At 33.7% G+C, this 15,348-nt stretch overlaps 1 protein-coding gene across 1 annotated transcript in view; it reads left to right on the top strand.

Annotated features, from left to right (window-relative positions):
• The window catches only part of CFAP47 (cilia and flagella associated protein 47), a 525,897-nt gene that overhangs the window by 107,717 nt on the left and 402,832 nt on the right, over window positions 1-15,348 (top strand). The window contains exon 22 of the mRNA XM_027608633.2: window positions 12,176-12,317. Coding sequence (XP_027464434.2) covers window positions 12,176-12,317 — 142 coding nt within the window. The remainder of the gene's footprint in view (window positions 1-12,175; window positions 12,318-15,348) is intronic.

The raw sequence follows: 15,348 nt of genomic DNA, 5'->3' as shown, positions 1-15,348 counted from the left end.
ATAACACAATGGGAAAAAAGAAAAGAAATTGACACTTGTCAGGAATTTGTAGAATATCGGAAATGTTATCTTGACTTAAACATATATCTGTACAAGACAATTAAAAAAATTAAGGCCATGTCATTGGAGGTGGCATGATTATATTATTTGACACAAAATATCTGTCATCCCAGTTGTTAAGCATGAGTAGCATTTCTGTGTCAGATCAAATCATGGGCAGACTTTAAAAATGTTTTTTGCATATATTCCTCTTTGCAAAATTTATAGCATCCAGATCAAAAGGAGAGTTTCTCTTGTTTCTCATCCTTTAGTTCTTTATTAGTATTGCCTGTTTGATTTCATTTATAGATTTCATATGAGTTTCTTCTGTCTTATGTTCCACTTTGGATGGAGCTCATTGGATGTTGGTTTCATTCCCTATTGTTCATTCTGGAATGACCTGATGTTCCTTTTGTATTTATGTTTTCTCTCCTGGGAACTTTTTATTTTGCTGTAATCAGTTCTCTGGCTTCCCTTCAGAAAACTAAGGCCAATGGGTCTCTCCTACTTTCCCTGCCCCCTTTTATCTATATCTTAATAGTTTTCTTTAATACTTCTTTCAGGCAAGTTTCCCTATTTTTTTATTGAGATATAATTGACATATAACATGTATTAGTTTCAGGTGTACAACATAATGATTTTATATGTGTATATATTGTGAAATGATTACCACAATAAGTTTAGTTAACATCTATCACCTCATATAGTTTTTTTTTCTTGTGATGAGACCTTTTAAGATCTACTATCTTAGCAACTTTGAAGTATAACAATACAGTATTATTAACTGTAGTCACCATGCTGTAATTATATCCCCGGGACTTATAACTGGAAGGTTTTTTTTGGTGGTCAAATTTTCTGTTTCTTCTCGGGAAATTTTATCTAAGTTATCTAATTTGTTGTTATACAGTTATTCATGGTGTTCTCTTATTATTTTTATTTCTGTAGGATAAGTAATAATGTTTCTTCTTTCATTTCTGATTTATTTTATTTTATTCTTTTAGGGGAGGGGGTGGGGGGATGGGTTAGCCCGGTGATGGGTAGTAAAGAGGGCACGTACTGCATGGAGCACTGGGTGTTACATGCAAATGAATCATGGAACACTACCTCAAAAACTAATGATGTAATGTATGGTGATTAACATAACAATAAAAAGTTTAAAAAAACAAATGATGTAATATATGGTGATTAACATAACATAATAAAAACAAAACAAAAGACTTTATTTTAAAATTGAGTCATCTCTCTCTTCATCTTGGTCAACCTATCTAATGGTTTTGTCAGTGTTGTTGATATTTTCACGATTCAATTTTTAGTATAGTTGGTTTTCTGTACGATTTTTGATGCTTTATTTCTATATTTCCACTTTATCCTTTACTGTTTACTCCCTTCTGCCTACTTTGAGTTTAGTTTGCTTTGCTTTATTTCTTGTCTTTTTTTAAGGCAGAAGGTTAGGATATTGAGTTGAGATCTTATTTTTTTATATAGGTTTTAAAGCTCTACATTTCCCTCTAAGCATTGTTTTACCTGTATTTCAAAAGTTTTGGTCTGTTGTGTTTTAATTTCTGTTCATCAAAGTGTTTTGCAATTTCATACATAAGTTTTTCCTTTGATCCATTGGTTATTTAGGGTATGTTGTTTAACTTCCACATATTTGTGAATTTACCAAATTTCGTTCTGTTATTGACTTCTAATATAATCCTATTGTGAATGGAGACTATACTTTGTATTATTTAAATAAATTTAAATTTATTGAGGCTTGTTTTATTACAATCCATATAGATTATTTAGCTATGTTGAGGTAAATCTTTGGCCACTAAGAGAGTTCAAAATGATTGCATCTGGATTTGTGTATGTGTGCGTGTATGTGTGTGTGTATGTGTGCAAGTATACAATGATGCAGGGAAGAGAATGCTAATTTTCAAAATAAGCTATGTGGCATTATTTTTGTTTTATTTTTTTCAAATCTGTACTCTTATTGATAAAGACAATAACACAATAAAAAGAAAATAATCCTTTTGTGACAGTTAGTATTTTGAAGCATTATGTCTTTCTCCTACCCAATGCCTGCATTTTGTATGCACACAGAAGTATGCAAACGCACGCACGCACACACACACACATACACACACACATATTCTTCAATAAGAAACTAAGGGAAAGAAGAGAAAGAAACTAATAAGTTTGTGTAGTAATTTAATCTTTGCATTTTCAAGTCTGTTAAGATCAATTTATATGTTTTCTTAAGTCTATGTTGTGATTTTATATTTTTATATAGTGGAAATATATAACTGTGTTTTTAATGTCATCCTTAATCCACAAAAGCATTTTAACCTGAGGGTCACTAAAACTTAGAAAAAGTATATAATCCAGTTTATGTTTGTTATATGACTTTTTGGGAGGATTCGTATGCAATTTGGTATTTTCATTTTTTGAGTTCAATTTACTTTTTAACATTGTCAACAATTAAAAACTTGTTAATCTATTTTTTAATGTTTCAATTGTGGTTCTCTTAGGATTCTAAAAATTTGCTGTAAAATTAAATTACATGCATTTAGTTCTCTGGAGTGCCACACATTCCTTAAGATTTGGAATTGTTCTGCATTTATTGGGTATTTTAAAGGGAGATTTACTTAGAGTATCAGAATGCAATTCAGTCCAACAATGAGATGAACATAAAAAAAACCCTGCATAGACCATATGCCCTGTGAGATTTTGGTCTATAAATTTGTGCCAGTGAGGCAGATTGATTATCTAGTTTCTAGTCATTTCACATATCTTCCACTCTGTTTATAGCTAGCTATAAGTTATCTTTCTGTGTGTGTGTGTGTGTGTGTGTGTGTGTGTGTGTGTGTGTGTGTGTGTGTAGATGTAAATAGTCAGTGGCTGCTCTCTTGGTTGACTTGTGTAACAGGCAAATGTAAAATCATAAAAGGCTGGATTTATTTCTAGTTGTAACCCTTCTTTTCCTATACTGCACTGGGTTTGGGTACAATTAAAAGTACTGGTGGGCAATTACAGTTGTGTTTGGCATCCTTGACTGGAACAGTTTGTTTACACTGTCATTCGAGCCCCTCCTTTCCTTGTGGTCCACTCACATGTCTTTTTGGCCAGTGTATAGAGTTGTGCTTCTTTATATGGTAGCCACTAGCTATGTGTGGATATTTAAATTAAACTTTAAAGTTAAATAAAATAAAAATTATTTCCTTAGTCAAAATAGCCACATTTCAAGGTCTCAGGATCCCCACATGGCTTTTGGACAGTGCAGAATATTGCATCATCACAGAAGATTGTATTTGACAGCACTGGTGTAGATCTTCCCTGGTTCTTACCCTTACTTTTCCTGCCACCATGGCCCAGGTTCCGCTCTGTGGCACAGGCTAGTCAATCTACAGTGGCTTGGTTGCTCTGAAGCTCTCATCTGTCCTGCTCTATATTTGCCCTAGCACTCTTGAAAATGAAGGAGAATCGCTAAATTTTTTAACTTTTTTCTTTTTTCTACCAGCCTATGTTCTTCAAGGATATACAGCCTTTGGGTAAATGTTTTGTAGTGATTATTCTGGATTTACAATCAGTCTTACAGGAAGGCAGGGTGATCCTTTAAGGATTAAAAGAGAGGGCATTTGAGTGACACCCGCCCCATAAACATTTTTGTCCGCCAACACTGGCTGGGGGACTGAAATCTTCATCAGAATATCATTTTCAATTTGAGGTGTTCCTCCGTCTGAATGACAACAACTAGGAAAGCACTTTATTCAATTCACAAAACTTTCCAAGATTTCCCCCTTCATTAGATAGCTCAGTGGTTTCACAGTAACTGCCCTCATTTCCTTTCCTCTCTCTGTATCACTGAGTTTCTGTGTGAGAGATAAATCTTATATTCTTTAGTTCTGTTGTGAGGATAAGATGTGGGTGGAGAGATCATGGAACCTCTGAATTTTGCATTCTGAGTAATTACAGGGCTACCTTGGGTATAAATTCATTTTATATAAATTGTGAAGATGCGAATTATGAGAAAGCAGGTCCAGTATAACTTCCCACATACATGCATCTGGCAGTTAGAGAAGGCAGGGGATGACTCTCAGCTCTGTGAATTCAGCACATAGTGTTTTAGAAAATACATGTGTTTTGAGAGGGAAAAAGGTCTCGCACTTAAAACAAAAGAGACAGTTAAGGGCTGAGAATCGGTACATAGAATTACCTTGACAGTTACCAACATCTGCATCATTTATGACATCAGATATTCTCTAGTGAAGCTGACAGTCATGCTCTATGTTAAATCTCTCCTACCACTCCCATCTTCCACTCCTGTCATCACTGACTTTGGGACGCAGCGCTAGACCCAGTGACAGTCAAGACTCAATAACTGTCAGGATTTTAATCCATCATGATCACATTTTACCTCAGTCATCCCTCAAAGTGGAGACCTCTGTGAATAGATTCTCATCCCTACTAGCTCTGAGCTCCCTCACACTTGGCTTTCTTTCCCTTCCTATCTGCCCGCTAGCATCCCTATATTTACGTAAGTTTTCAATGTTTTTTAGGGCTTTCTTTCCCTTCATAGTTTCTTCATATTATGAACATGGCTCTCTCTAGGGCACTGTTCCTTATATAGCCTTTCCTTTGGATCTGGATGTGGCTCTAGAGGTGATGCTTTCTGGAAGCCTCGCTCCCTGGGTGGATTTTTCTAGATGGTCTTTTTCTGTTAAAAATGGCTGCTTCTTTGAACTTCATATTCTATGAGCTTACCATTTCCCCTTATGCAGAGTAATAATCTCTGGACATTGCTACCAGCCAGTCTCATCGTATATTCTGTACTCTACTCCTCTAATTTTCTGAGTGATTTCCATATTCATGTGGAGGTCCATCCAGAATCCTGGCCTCCCATTTCCTTGCCTTCACATTTCCATTGATCTCCTCCATTCCCCTCTGCTTCTTCCATTGGGAATCCATCTCCATACATCCCAATCAGATAAGGATGACAGTTTGGGAAACATTCTTTTTGAGACTATTTCACTTTAAAATATGTATTTGTATTATATGAACAAAACCTAAAACTTAAAGAATAAGATAATAATCTAAAAATAATATAAATACTGTTAAAATACATATGGTACTGATAAAATACATATGATAGAAAATACTGATTTATGTTAATACTCAAAATAAGAACAAAGATAAACCAGAAGAGGAAAAAAAGAAATGGGGCAGAATATAACTATTTGCTGATGATTAACAATGACAAATTGTAGGGGAAATAAGGTCAAGCAAAATTGTTTTGTTTTAAGGACTGATATATGAAATCAGGTAGTATTTATACATGAAATATATCTTTATTCAATTCACTCCTTGACATCTGTGTATTGGTGTCATTGCAGAAATCATGGGAATGAGTTGCTTACTCTGATTTGTCAAAATAAAGAAATATTCATGAAAATAAAACAAGCTATAGTATTTTTTGCTTCTATTATTCTGTTATAAGAATAGTCTGTTTATGAAAGATTCTATGACAAGAGATAGAATTGTCAGTGGTATGGCCAGAGTCTCAGTCTGTTCAGGTTCCATAACAAAATACCACAGACTGAGTAGTTTGTAAACGATAATAAAAATTTATTTATCACAGTTCTGAAGGCTGGAAGTCCAGGATCATGGCACCAGCATGGTAGAGTGAGGGTCCTCTTCTGGGTTGCAGACTTCCTGATGTGTCTTCACATGGTGGAAGGGGTTAGGGATTTCTGTGGGGTCTCTGATAAGGCACTAATCCCAATCATGAGGGTTTCACCCTTGGCCTAAGCACCTCCCAAAGGCTGTAACTCCTAATACTGTCATCTTTGGGGGTTAGGCTTTCAACATAAATTTTGAGGGGACACTTTCAGACCACAGTAGTCAACTAATGTTAAATAAAAACAAAATGAGGGGCGCCTGGGTGGCTCAGTCAGTTAAACGCCTGCCTTTGGCTCAGGTCATGATCCCAGGGGTCCTGGGATTGAGCCCCACATCAGGCTCCCTCCTTGGTGGGGAGCCTGCTTCTCCCTTTTCCTGCCCCCTGCTTGTTCTCTCTCTCTCTCTCTCTCTCTGTGTGTGTGTGTGTCAAATAAACAAATGAAAAACCAAAATGAAAACCTAAATGTTTTGCCTACTAGAGTGATATGCATGGCTGGAACTCTAAGTATAACTTTTCTATTATTAACTATTCATTTTATTTAAAATTTTCAGGTTGTCAGCATGGGCTTGATGAGTATAGCAAAGCACTAGGTATATGTACCTCTGAAACCATCATTGCTTGTTGTCATGATCTTGGAAACTTAGATATGTCAGTGGTACTGTTATTCTTCCCTTTCTTACATTTAAAACATTTGCCATTCTTGCCTATTATATTCCTCCTTTCCACCTCCAGAAATTTACCAAAAAATCATAGAGCAACAGTTGTTGCAGGATATCAATATTTTAAAAATTATTAGAAACATGAATAATGTTAGGTTTTAATAAAAAATCAATATATAGTTAAATTGGTCTTGAGAAAAAATGAATTTTGATCATTTTCATATTTTATAATTTAATTTAAAATGCAGTAATAGTTTTTATGTATGTAAATATTTTAGCATTGACATTACTTCAGTTGTATTTTAGTTCTTTTATACATTAATTTTAGTTTTTATAATTTTAAATTTTCTAATAAATTATATAATTTATAAAATTTACAATTTGATTTCCAAAATTGATATTTGGGGCTGTAGCCACTTCTAATCCTACACACACATCCTTACCCAGGTTCTTTAGTTTTTAATTGATGAGCTCACAGCGAGGAAATTACCAGTCAGAATTCAAAGGGTTAGGCCATTTCAATTTTCAAGTGAGCTGTTCATCAGAGACATCCATCTAAAAGAGGGAGAATGTGAGGTAGGAAGAATAGTTAAACTGTTTAATCTCAATAAATAGAATAATCTCATATAAGACCTAGTACAATACAGTCCCTCAATCATTTTGCAAAAACAGACTCTCTTATTTTTTACTTCTCTAGAACCTTGAGATCATCATATGATAGGGGTCTGGGGGAATTCCTAGAAACCTTTGATTGACTTCTTCCTCTATTTTTTAAGAAATAATTTGTTGAGAGGAAATTTATATAACGTAAAATGAACCATTTTTAAAGTAAACAATTCAGTGGCTTTTAGTGCCTTTACTGTTTGGTATAACCATTCCCTCTGTCCCATTTAAAAACATTTCAGTCACTGCAAAGCAAAACCCTTTACTTATTAAAGCAGTTTCTCCTCACCTCTCTTTCCATGAGCCACTGACAGCCACCAAACTGTGTTCAGTCTCTATGGATCTATCTCTTCTGGATTATTTCATATAAAAGGAATTATACAATATGTGACCATTTTTGTCTGAGTTCTTTCACTCAGCACAATGTTTTGGGTTTTTATTTATATTGTGTTAGGAAACATGTAACTTAAAATTTGCATCTTAACTATTTTAAATGTTAAATTGTATTCACATCGTTGTGAAACAGAGCTCCAGAACTTTTTCATCTTGCAGATCTGAAACTCTGTACCCATTTAAAAATACTCCCCTTTCCCCCTCTCCCCCGAAACCTAGGCAACAACCATTCTACTTTGTGTTTCTATAAATTTGACTACTTTAGATACCTCATATGAGTGGAATCATACAGTATTTGTCTTTTGGTGACTGGATTATTTCTTTTAACGTAATGTCCTCAAAGATCATTCATATTATAGCATGTGACAGGATTTCCTTTATTTTTAAGCCTAAACAATATTTATACCAGATTTTGTTAATCCATTCATCTGTCTGTGGACATTTGTTTTGCTTCTACCTCTCAGCTATTTTGAATAGTGCTATTACGGTGATAGGTGTACAAATATCTCTGCAAGACCCTACTTTCAGATCTTTTAAATACATACCTAAAAGTGGGATTGCTGAATTAAATGGTAGCTCTATTTTTAATTTCTTGAGGAACCCCATACTGTTTTACATATTGCTAGCACTGTTTTACTATCCCACCAATACTGTACAAGGGTTCCAATTTCTCCACATTCACATCAACACTTATTATTTTCTGGACTTTTTATCACAGCCATGATAATGGGTGTGAGGTGATATCTTATTGTGATTTTGATTTGCATTCCTCTGATGATTAGTGTTGTCAAGTATCTTTTCATATACTTGTTGGACATCTGTATATCATCTTTGGGGAAATACCCACTCAAGTCCTTTGCCCTTTTTAAAATTGAATTATGTTTTTTTGTTGTTGTCGAGCTATAGTTCTTTATATATATTCTGGTTATTAATACCTTATCAAATATATGGTTTGCAAACATTTCCTCCCATTTCGTAAGTTGCCTTTTCACTCTGTTGATTGTTTACTTTGATGAGCAGATATTTTTGTGTCTGATATAGTCCCATTTGCCATTACCACACTGTTTCGATTACTGTAGCTTTATAATAAGTTCTGAAATTGAGAAATATACATTCTTCACCTTTATTCTTTTTTTTCAGATTGTTTTGGCTATTTGGGGCCTTACTATTACTTACGAATTTAATGTTTGGCCTATCCATTTTTGCAGAAATGGCCATTGGGATTCTGATAGGGATTGCCATGAATTGTAGATTGCTTAATGCAGTACTGACATCCGAACAATACTAATTCTTCCAATTGGTGAACACTGGATGTCTTTCCATTTATGCAGAACTTTAATTTCTTTCCACAATGTATTGTAGTTTTCATTGTACAAGTTTGTCACAACTTGGACACATTTATTTTATTTATTTATTTATTTATTTATTTCTAGGAATTTTATTCTTTTGGATCTTATTTAAAAAAATTATTTATTTTAGAGAGAGCAAGTGAGCAAGCACCCATGAGCAGTGGGCGGGGCAGAGGGAGGAGAGAAGCTGACTTCCCATTGAGTGTGGAGCCCAGTGTGGGGCTTGATCTCATGACCTGAGATCAAGAGTTGGATGCCTACATTACTGAGCCACCCAGGTGCCCCTTGAATCTTATTTAAATGAAACTGTTTACTTATTTTATTTTTCAGAGTTCATTGCTAGTATGTAGAAACACTTGATTTTTGTTTGTTGACCTTGTACATTACAATTTTCCTGAATTCATTTATTAGCTCTAGCACTTTCTTTGTGGATTCTTAGTGATTTTCTCTATACAGGATCATTTCATCTGCAAATACATATAGTCTTAATCCTTCCTTTCCAATCCAAATGCCTTGTATCCCATCCTCTTTTTTTGTCCTGATTGCTCTGACTAGAACTTTTAGTACATTATTCAATGACATTGGCAAAAAGAGGACATCCTTATATTGTTCCTGATCTCAGGGGGAAGACTTTCAGTATTTCACCCTAAAATATGATGTTAACTGTGGGCTTTTCATAAGTGCTCCTTAGTGTGTTGAGGAAGTTCTCTTCTATTCTTAGTGTTCTGAGTGCTTTTATTATGAAAGGATGTATGATTTTTATCAGGTTTTTTTCTGTATCAAATTGGCATCACCATTCTTTCTTTAATTAATGTGGAGTATTTTATACACACATACACACACACACACACACACACACACATATAGTTTTAAATATGGAACACTTCATAAATTTGTTTGTTATCCTTGCACAGAGCTAAGGAATTAGCTTTACCTTCTTTTCATTTCATTTGTTTTAAAAATTATGAGGCAGTAAGTAGGAAGGGAGAAATGAAGAGGGGAAATCGGTGGGGGAGACGAACCATGAGAGACTATGGACTCTGAGAAACAAACTGAGGGTTCTAGAGGGGAGGGGGGGAGGGGGATGGGTTAGCCTGGTGATGGGTATTAAAGAGGGCACATATCGAATGGAGCACTGGGTGTTATAAGCAAACAGTGAATCATGGAACACTACATCAAAAACTAATGATGTAATGTATGGTGATAAACATAACATAATAAAATAAAAAAATTATGATGCAGTAAAGTTGTCTTTTTGTTATATGAATATTGACAAATTGTACAGTTGCATAGCAAATACAAAAATCAATATAGAGATTACTTGTATCCCCTCATCTAAATTTTTTTTTTACCTGTTTGCTGTCAGTGTTTCCCCAAATTCCAGTTAATAACAAACACTGATCTCATTTTGTTTGTATAATTTCGCCTTTTCACTTATATATCATATTAAATGAAGTCTTAAGATAGGTTGGCTTTTCAGTTTGGCTTCTCTTACTTAGAGTAATGCATCTGATATTCATCCATATTATTATATGTAACACTGGTACATTACATTTCATTGTTGAAAAGTATTCTTTTGTGTGGATTTACTAAAGTTTGTTGTCCATTCACTGTTTGGAGGGAATTTGGCTTGTTTTCAGGTTTTCATAATTATAAATAAGGCTACTATGAACATTTACATGCAAGTGTTCATTTCTCTTTGGTAAACACGTAGAATTAGGAATTGTGAGCCTTATGTTAAGTGCATATTTACTTTTCTAAGAAAGTGGGAAACTGTTTTCCATAATGACTATGAAACTGTGTATGCCTATCAACAATGTATAAATGGTTTAGGTGCTCACATCTTTTTTAGTTCTTCGTAATGTCGTTTTTGTTTAAGCCATTGTGATGGGTGTGAAGTATTCTCTCCTGTGAATCAATTTACATTTCCCTAACGTGTGATGATGTTAAACATCTTTTCTTGTGGTATTAGGTATATTTTATTTTCTCAGTTGTCTTTTCACATCTTTTACTTAGTTTTCCATTAGGAACTTTGCTTTTTATTGATTTTGTATGTTCTTTTATATATTTTGGATACAAGTTGAATTTTTTGGTCAAAAGTGTGTTTTTGGCTTCTCATTTTATTTATTAAGCATTATCTTTAACAGGACAGATGCTTTTAACTTTGATAAAATATAATTTAATCATTTTTCTTTTGTAGATTATTTGTTTGGTATTGTATTTAAGAAATCTTTTCCTAACCAATGATTACAAAGATTTTTCTCCTAAATGGTTTATAGTTTTAGGTTTTATATTTAGGTCTTTGGTCCATTTTGAATCAATAGGAACTATTCTTAAAATTTAATTTTATTTTTAAGAATTATTTTTAGGCTGGGCACCTGGGTGCTCAGTTGGTTAAGCGACTGCCTTCGGCTCAGGTCATGATCCTGGAGTCCCGGGATCGAGTCCCGCATCGGGCTCCCTGCTCGGCGGGGAGTCTGCTTCTCTCTCTGACCCTCTTCCCTCTCATGCTCTCTCTCTCTCATTCTCTCTCTCAAATAAATAAATAAAATCTTAAAAAAAAGAATTATTTTTAGGCTCATGAAAAATAAACCAGGTCTTATTTAAAAAAAAAAAGCTACTCTCAACATCACAAGATACTTTTCTTTTTAGAAAATGTGTTTTTTTAAACTGCTATTTTGCTAGATCCATAGTATCTCATTAGATCTCCAGAACTTATTCATCTTGTATAATTGAAACTTTGTACCTCCTGTCCAACATCTCCCCATATCTCCCTCTCTCTAGCTCCTAGTAACCACCATTCTGTTTTCTGCTTCTATGAATTTGACTATTTTAGATTCCACATATAAGGGAGATCATATATTATTTGTCTTTCTTTGTCTGGTTTATTTCACTAAGCATAATGTCCTGCAGGGTCATCTATATTTTTGCAAATGGCCAAATTTCTTTCTATTTTTAAAGCTGAAAAATATTCCATTATATGTATATACCACATTTTCTTTATCCATTTATCCTTTGGTGGACATTTAGGTTATTTCCATGTCTTGACTATTGTAAATAATGCTGCAATGAACATAGGAGTGCAAGTATGTCTTTGAGATCCTTATTTCAGTTCCTTTGGATGAATACTCATCCCAGGTGAGATTGCACGTAATATAGTAGCTCTGGTAACAATACTGTACTTTATACCTGAAATTTATTACGAGGGTGGATCATATGTGTTCTCACAATAAGGTGGAGGGTAACTGTGTGAGACGATGGATATTTTAATTAGCTTGATCGTCATGTTACTTCATTATGATATGTGTATCAAATCTTCAAGTTGTACACTTTATATACAATAAAAATAGTATCACAAATTTCTTAGAGCAAAAATAATCACAGGTGTAATGTATTTTTTTCTCTGTCAGGTGGCAACATATGACTTCAGCATTCAAGTTCAAATTAATTTCTTCAGGGCTTCAGAACTTTACACTCAATATTGTTTGTCAAATACTCCTATGATTCCAAAGACAACACCACTTATTCGACCGTGTTATGTTCAAGCTACTGGTATGTACTGTGAAACATTCACTTGGTGTGCCCATACCAAATATTTACACTTAAGCAGCTAAAAGTTTAACAATTCAGAATATGATATTTACTTTTTTAAAAATAGAAATAGTCGAAAGTAAAATTATGATATGATTTCTGTGTGTGTGATTTAAATTGTGCCTCTGAGAATGAATTTTGAGAAATAGTGTAACCAAACCAAGTTCACTCCTTGTTGAGTTACAGAAACTGCACCTGACACCTGATATTATTAATATCTTGGTAACTTACTCTTCTTTTGTTCTATGCCTTTATTTTGTTTTTTTAACATAGTTGCGATCTTAACTGCCAGTTAAGTTGAAATCTCTTCACTCTTAATAGAAACTTTTACTTGGATGTTATACACTCTTAATTGTATAAATTAACGCTGATAACTATTACAGAATATTTAATCCAATAAGTGTCTCTTATAGATTATTTAAGCATAATCATAAGGATTTATATGAATAAGAAAAATAAGAAAATAAATTTCTTTTATTTTCTTATTCATTTTTTAATTTTCTTATTCATATAAATATTGTAGTATTGAACATTTTTGTGTAGAATACTTTCTCCCTGTTTAGATTTTTTAAAAAGTGAGATTCTCTGAATTGGCTGCATTCCTTCTGAAGTCCATACATATCAGGGATGCCTGGGTGGCTCAGCCGTTAAGCATCCAACTCTTGACTTTGGTTCAGGTTATGATCTCAGGGTCATGAGGTTGGGCTCCATGTTGGGCATGGATCCTGCTTATGCAATCTCTCTCTCCCTCTCCCTCTGCCCCTCCCCCCTCCTCCAACAAGTACATACCCGGGCTTTCTCTCTCTCTCTCAAAAAAAAGTATATACGTGTTAAAGCTCTTGATACATTTTGCGAAAGGGCTTTTGTAAAGAGTTAAGCTGTTTTACCTCTCCTTCAGTGTAAACTCTAACCAGGCTTGAATTAAAGAAATTGGCTATTTTTCTATGTGATTAAAAGAATATCATTTCAATTTCTTTGATTACTTATGAGGATTAAAAATTTTTCTATCTTTGCTCTTAATAATATATTTCATATGTAAGTTATCTGCTCATGAACTTTACCTTTATCATTGTGGTGATGTATTTGTCTGATAGATGTCAGTAATTTCCTTATTTATTTATATCAGTTTTTTTCACCTTTACTGTGAGTTTTTTCCAAGTTCCATCGTTTGCTTTTAGTTTTATTTGTTGTTCAATAAATACTTTTAATAATTTTATAGTGAAATTTAGCTATGATTTCCTCTGTGATTTCTAACATTGTTCTAAAGATTAGACCATCTTCCCCATCTTCAGATTTGGTATATATGTAATTCTGTTTTTTTCTTTTTCTATTTTTAGTGGTTTAAAATTCATTCAACAATTTCTATACTAATTTGTAAAAAAAAAATATTGCTGTATTTCCAGAAAGGATTGGAATGTCAAAGCAAACTTGATTATATTATATAACTTACCAAACCCAAAGTTTACTAATGATTCAAATGATACAAGTATAGTCAGGCAGACATGTAACATTTCTTCCTGTAGAAGTTGGCATCTATCAGACACAGCTTCCAAATTGTCCTTTTCTCCCTCCTTAAGATGCTTTTTGCTTTTGAGTTAACATATGACTTTTGAATGTCATTTTTAGAAACCTGTTCCTAAGGGAAGCTGTTTTTTGTTTGGAGCTTCCCATTTTTGTACTCTTAATAGTTATATCAGTAGGAAGTATCTACATGAGGAATTCTCATTCCCTTACCAGCAGTGCCTCATAAATCCATAAATTCCAGATACATTTGATTGGCCATTTGGACAGGTAATGTATGTCAAGGTTTTTTTTGAATAGTCCACTGGTCAATTCCATTTTTATGTTTCAAGGATGCTTGGTCAAGTCCGTTATTCCCTGAGCTCCACCCTCAATAGAAGGATAATGCCTCAGTAGGAGGCTCACAAGCTTTCTGTTATCACTTTTCTCCCAAATTACATATATATATTTTAAAAGTAAAATAGTGCTAATCCAGAATTGCAATCCATTATCTCCTTCTCAGGGCTTATCCTGCATCCCAGAGGCAGTGATTTTTTCATTAATTATCTAATGAAAACACTTATTTAATGACAAGCATCTGTACTAACTTGAAACATTAACTCCTGTTATCCATTTTGTAATGTAATTATAGTTTAAATTTCAATTAAAATTTTTATCAGAAATATAATTGTTATGATGATACATTGTTCATTGTTAAGCCAAGTAGTGTAACTGCATAGTTATTTTATTTACTTTCCTTCAAATTTTTGTTTATCCCTGGAGTTATTAATTGCTCAATTGTCCTTAGATATTTGACTAAATCCTCCCATGCCACAAAGCTCTCCTTTATATTACGCTTGTCTGGACAATGTTCCACATAGTCTAGACTGTCACATAATATGTCATATCTATTTATTCTCTTAAAGCAACTTTCCTGGAGCACAACAACCTTCTTCTACAACATGAAGTAGATACTTTCCCTGCGGCAGAACTTTTGTCTAAGATTTCCTTTCACTATAATTGTAGGGATTTTTTTTAACTCTTTTCTGTTTTGAATCTCCTGTTTTTTTCAATCCCTACCTTCCTATTTCTTGGTTTACTTCACCGTTTAGGTAGATTACATTTTCCAGGAGTTTGTAAAGAAAGGGCAAAGGGAGCTAATTTTTGAGAATTTCCATGTCTGAAAATATCTTTGTTTTTCCTTTCACACTTGAATGATAATTTGGTTTAGTATAAAATTCTCTTATTTCACACTGATAACTTTAGTGTGAATCTTTTGTCTTATGTTCTTGTCTTATGTTCTTTTCAATCTGGAAATTCATATCCTCCAGTTCTATAAAGTTTTCATAAACTATTTCCTTGAAAAGTTCGTCCCACCATTTTCTATATTTCTTTCTCTAAGGCTTTATTGGCTGTGTTTTGTATGTCTTGGGTTATGTTATATATTTTAAATGTCTTATATTTTCTTTCCTATTGTCCTTTCCCTTATCTT

Source organism: Zalophus californianus, chromosome X (genome assembly GCF_009762305.2).
Source record: "Zalophus californianus isolate mZalCal1 chromosome X, mZalCal1.pri.v2, whole genome shotgun sequence".
In the NCBI taxonomy this organism is placed as follows: domain Eukaryota; kingdom Metazoa; phylum Chordata; class Mammalia; order Carnivora; family Otariidae; genus Zalophus; species Zalophus californianus.
The sequence above is the reverse complement of the archived record's forward strand: the minus strand, read 5'-3'. Positions and strand labels throughout refer to the sequence as shown.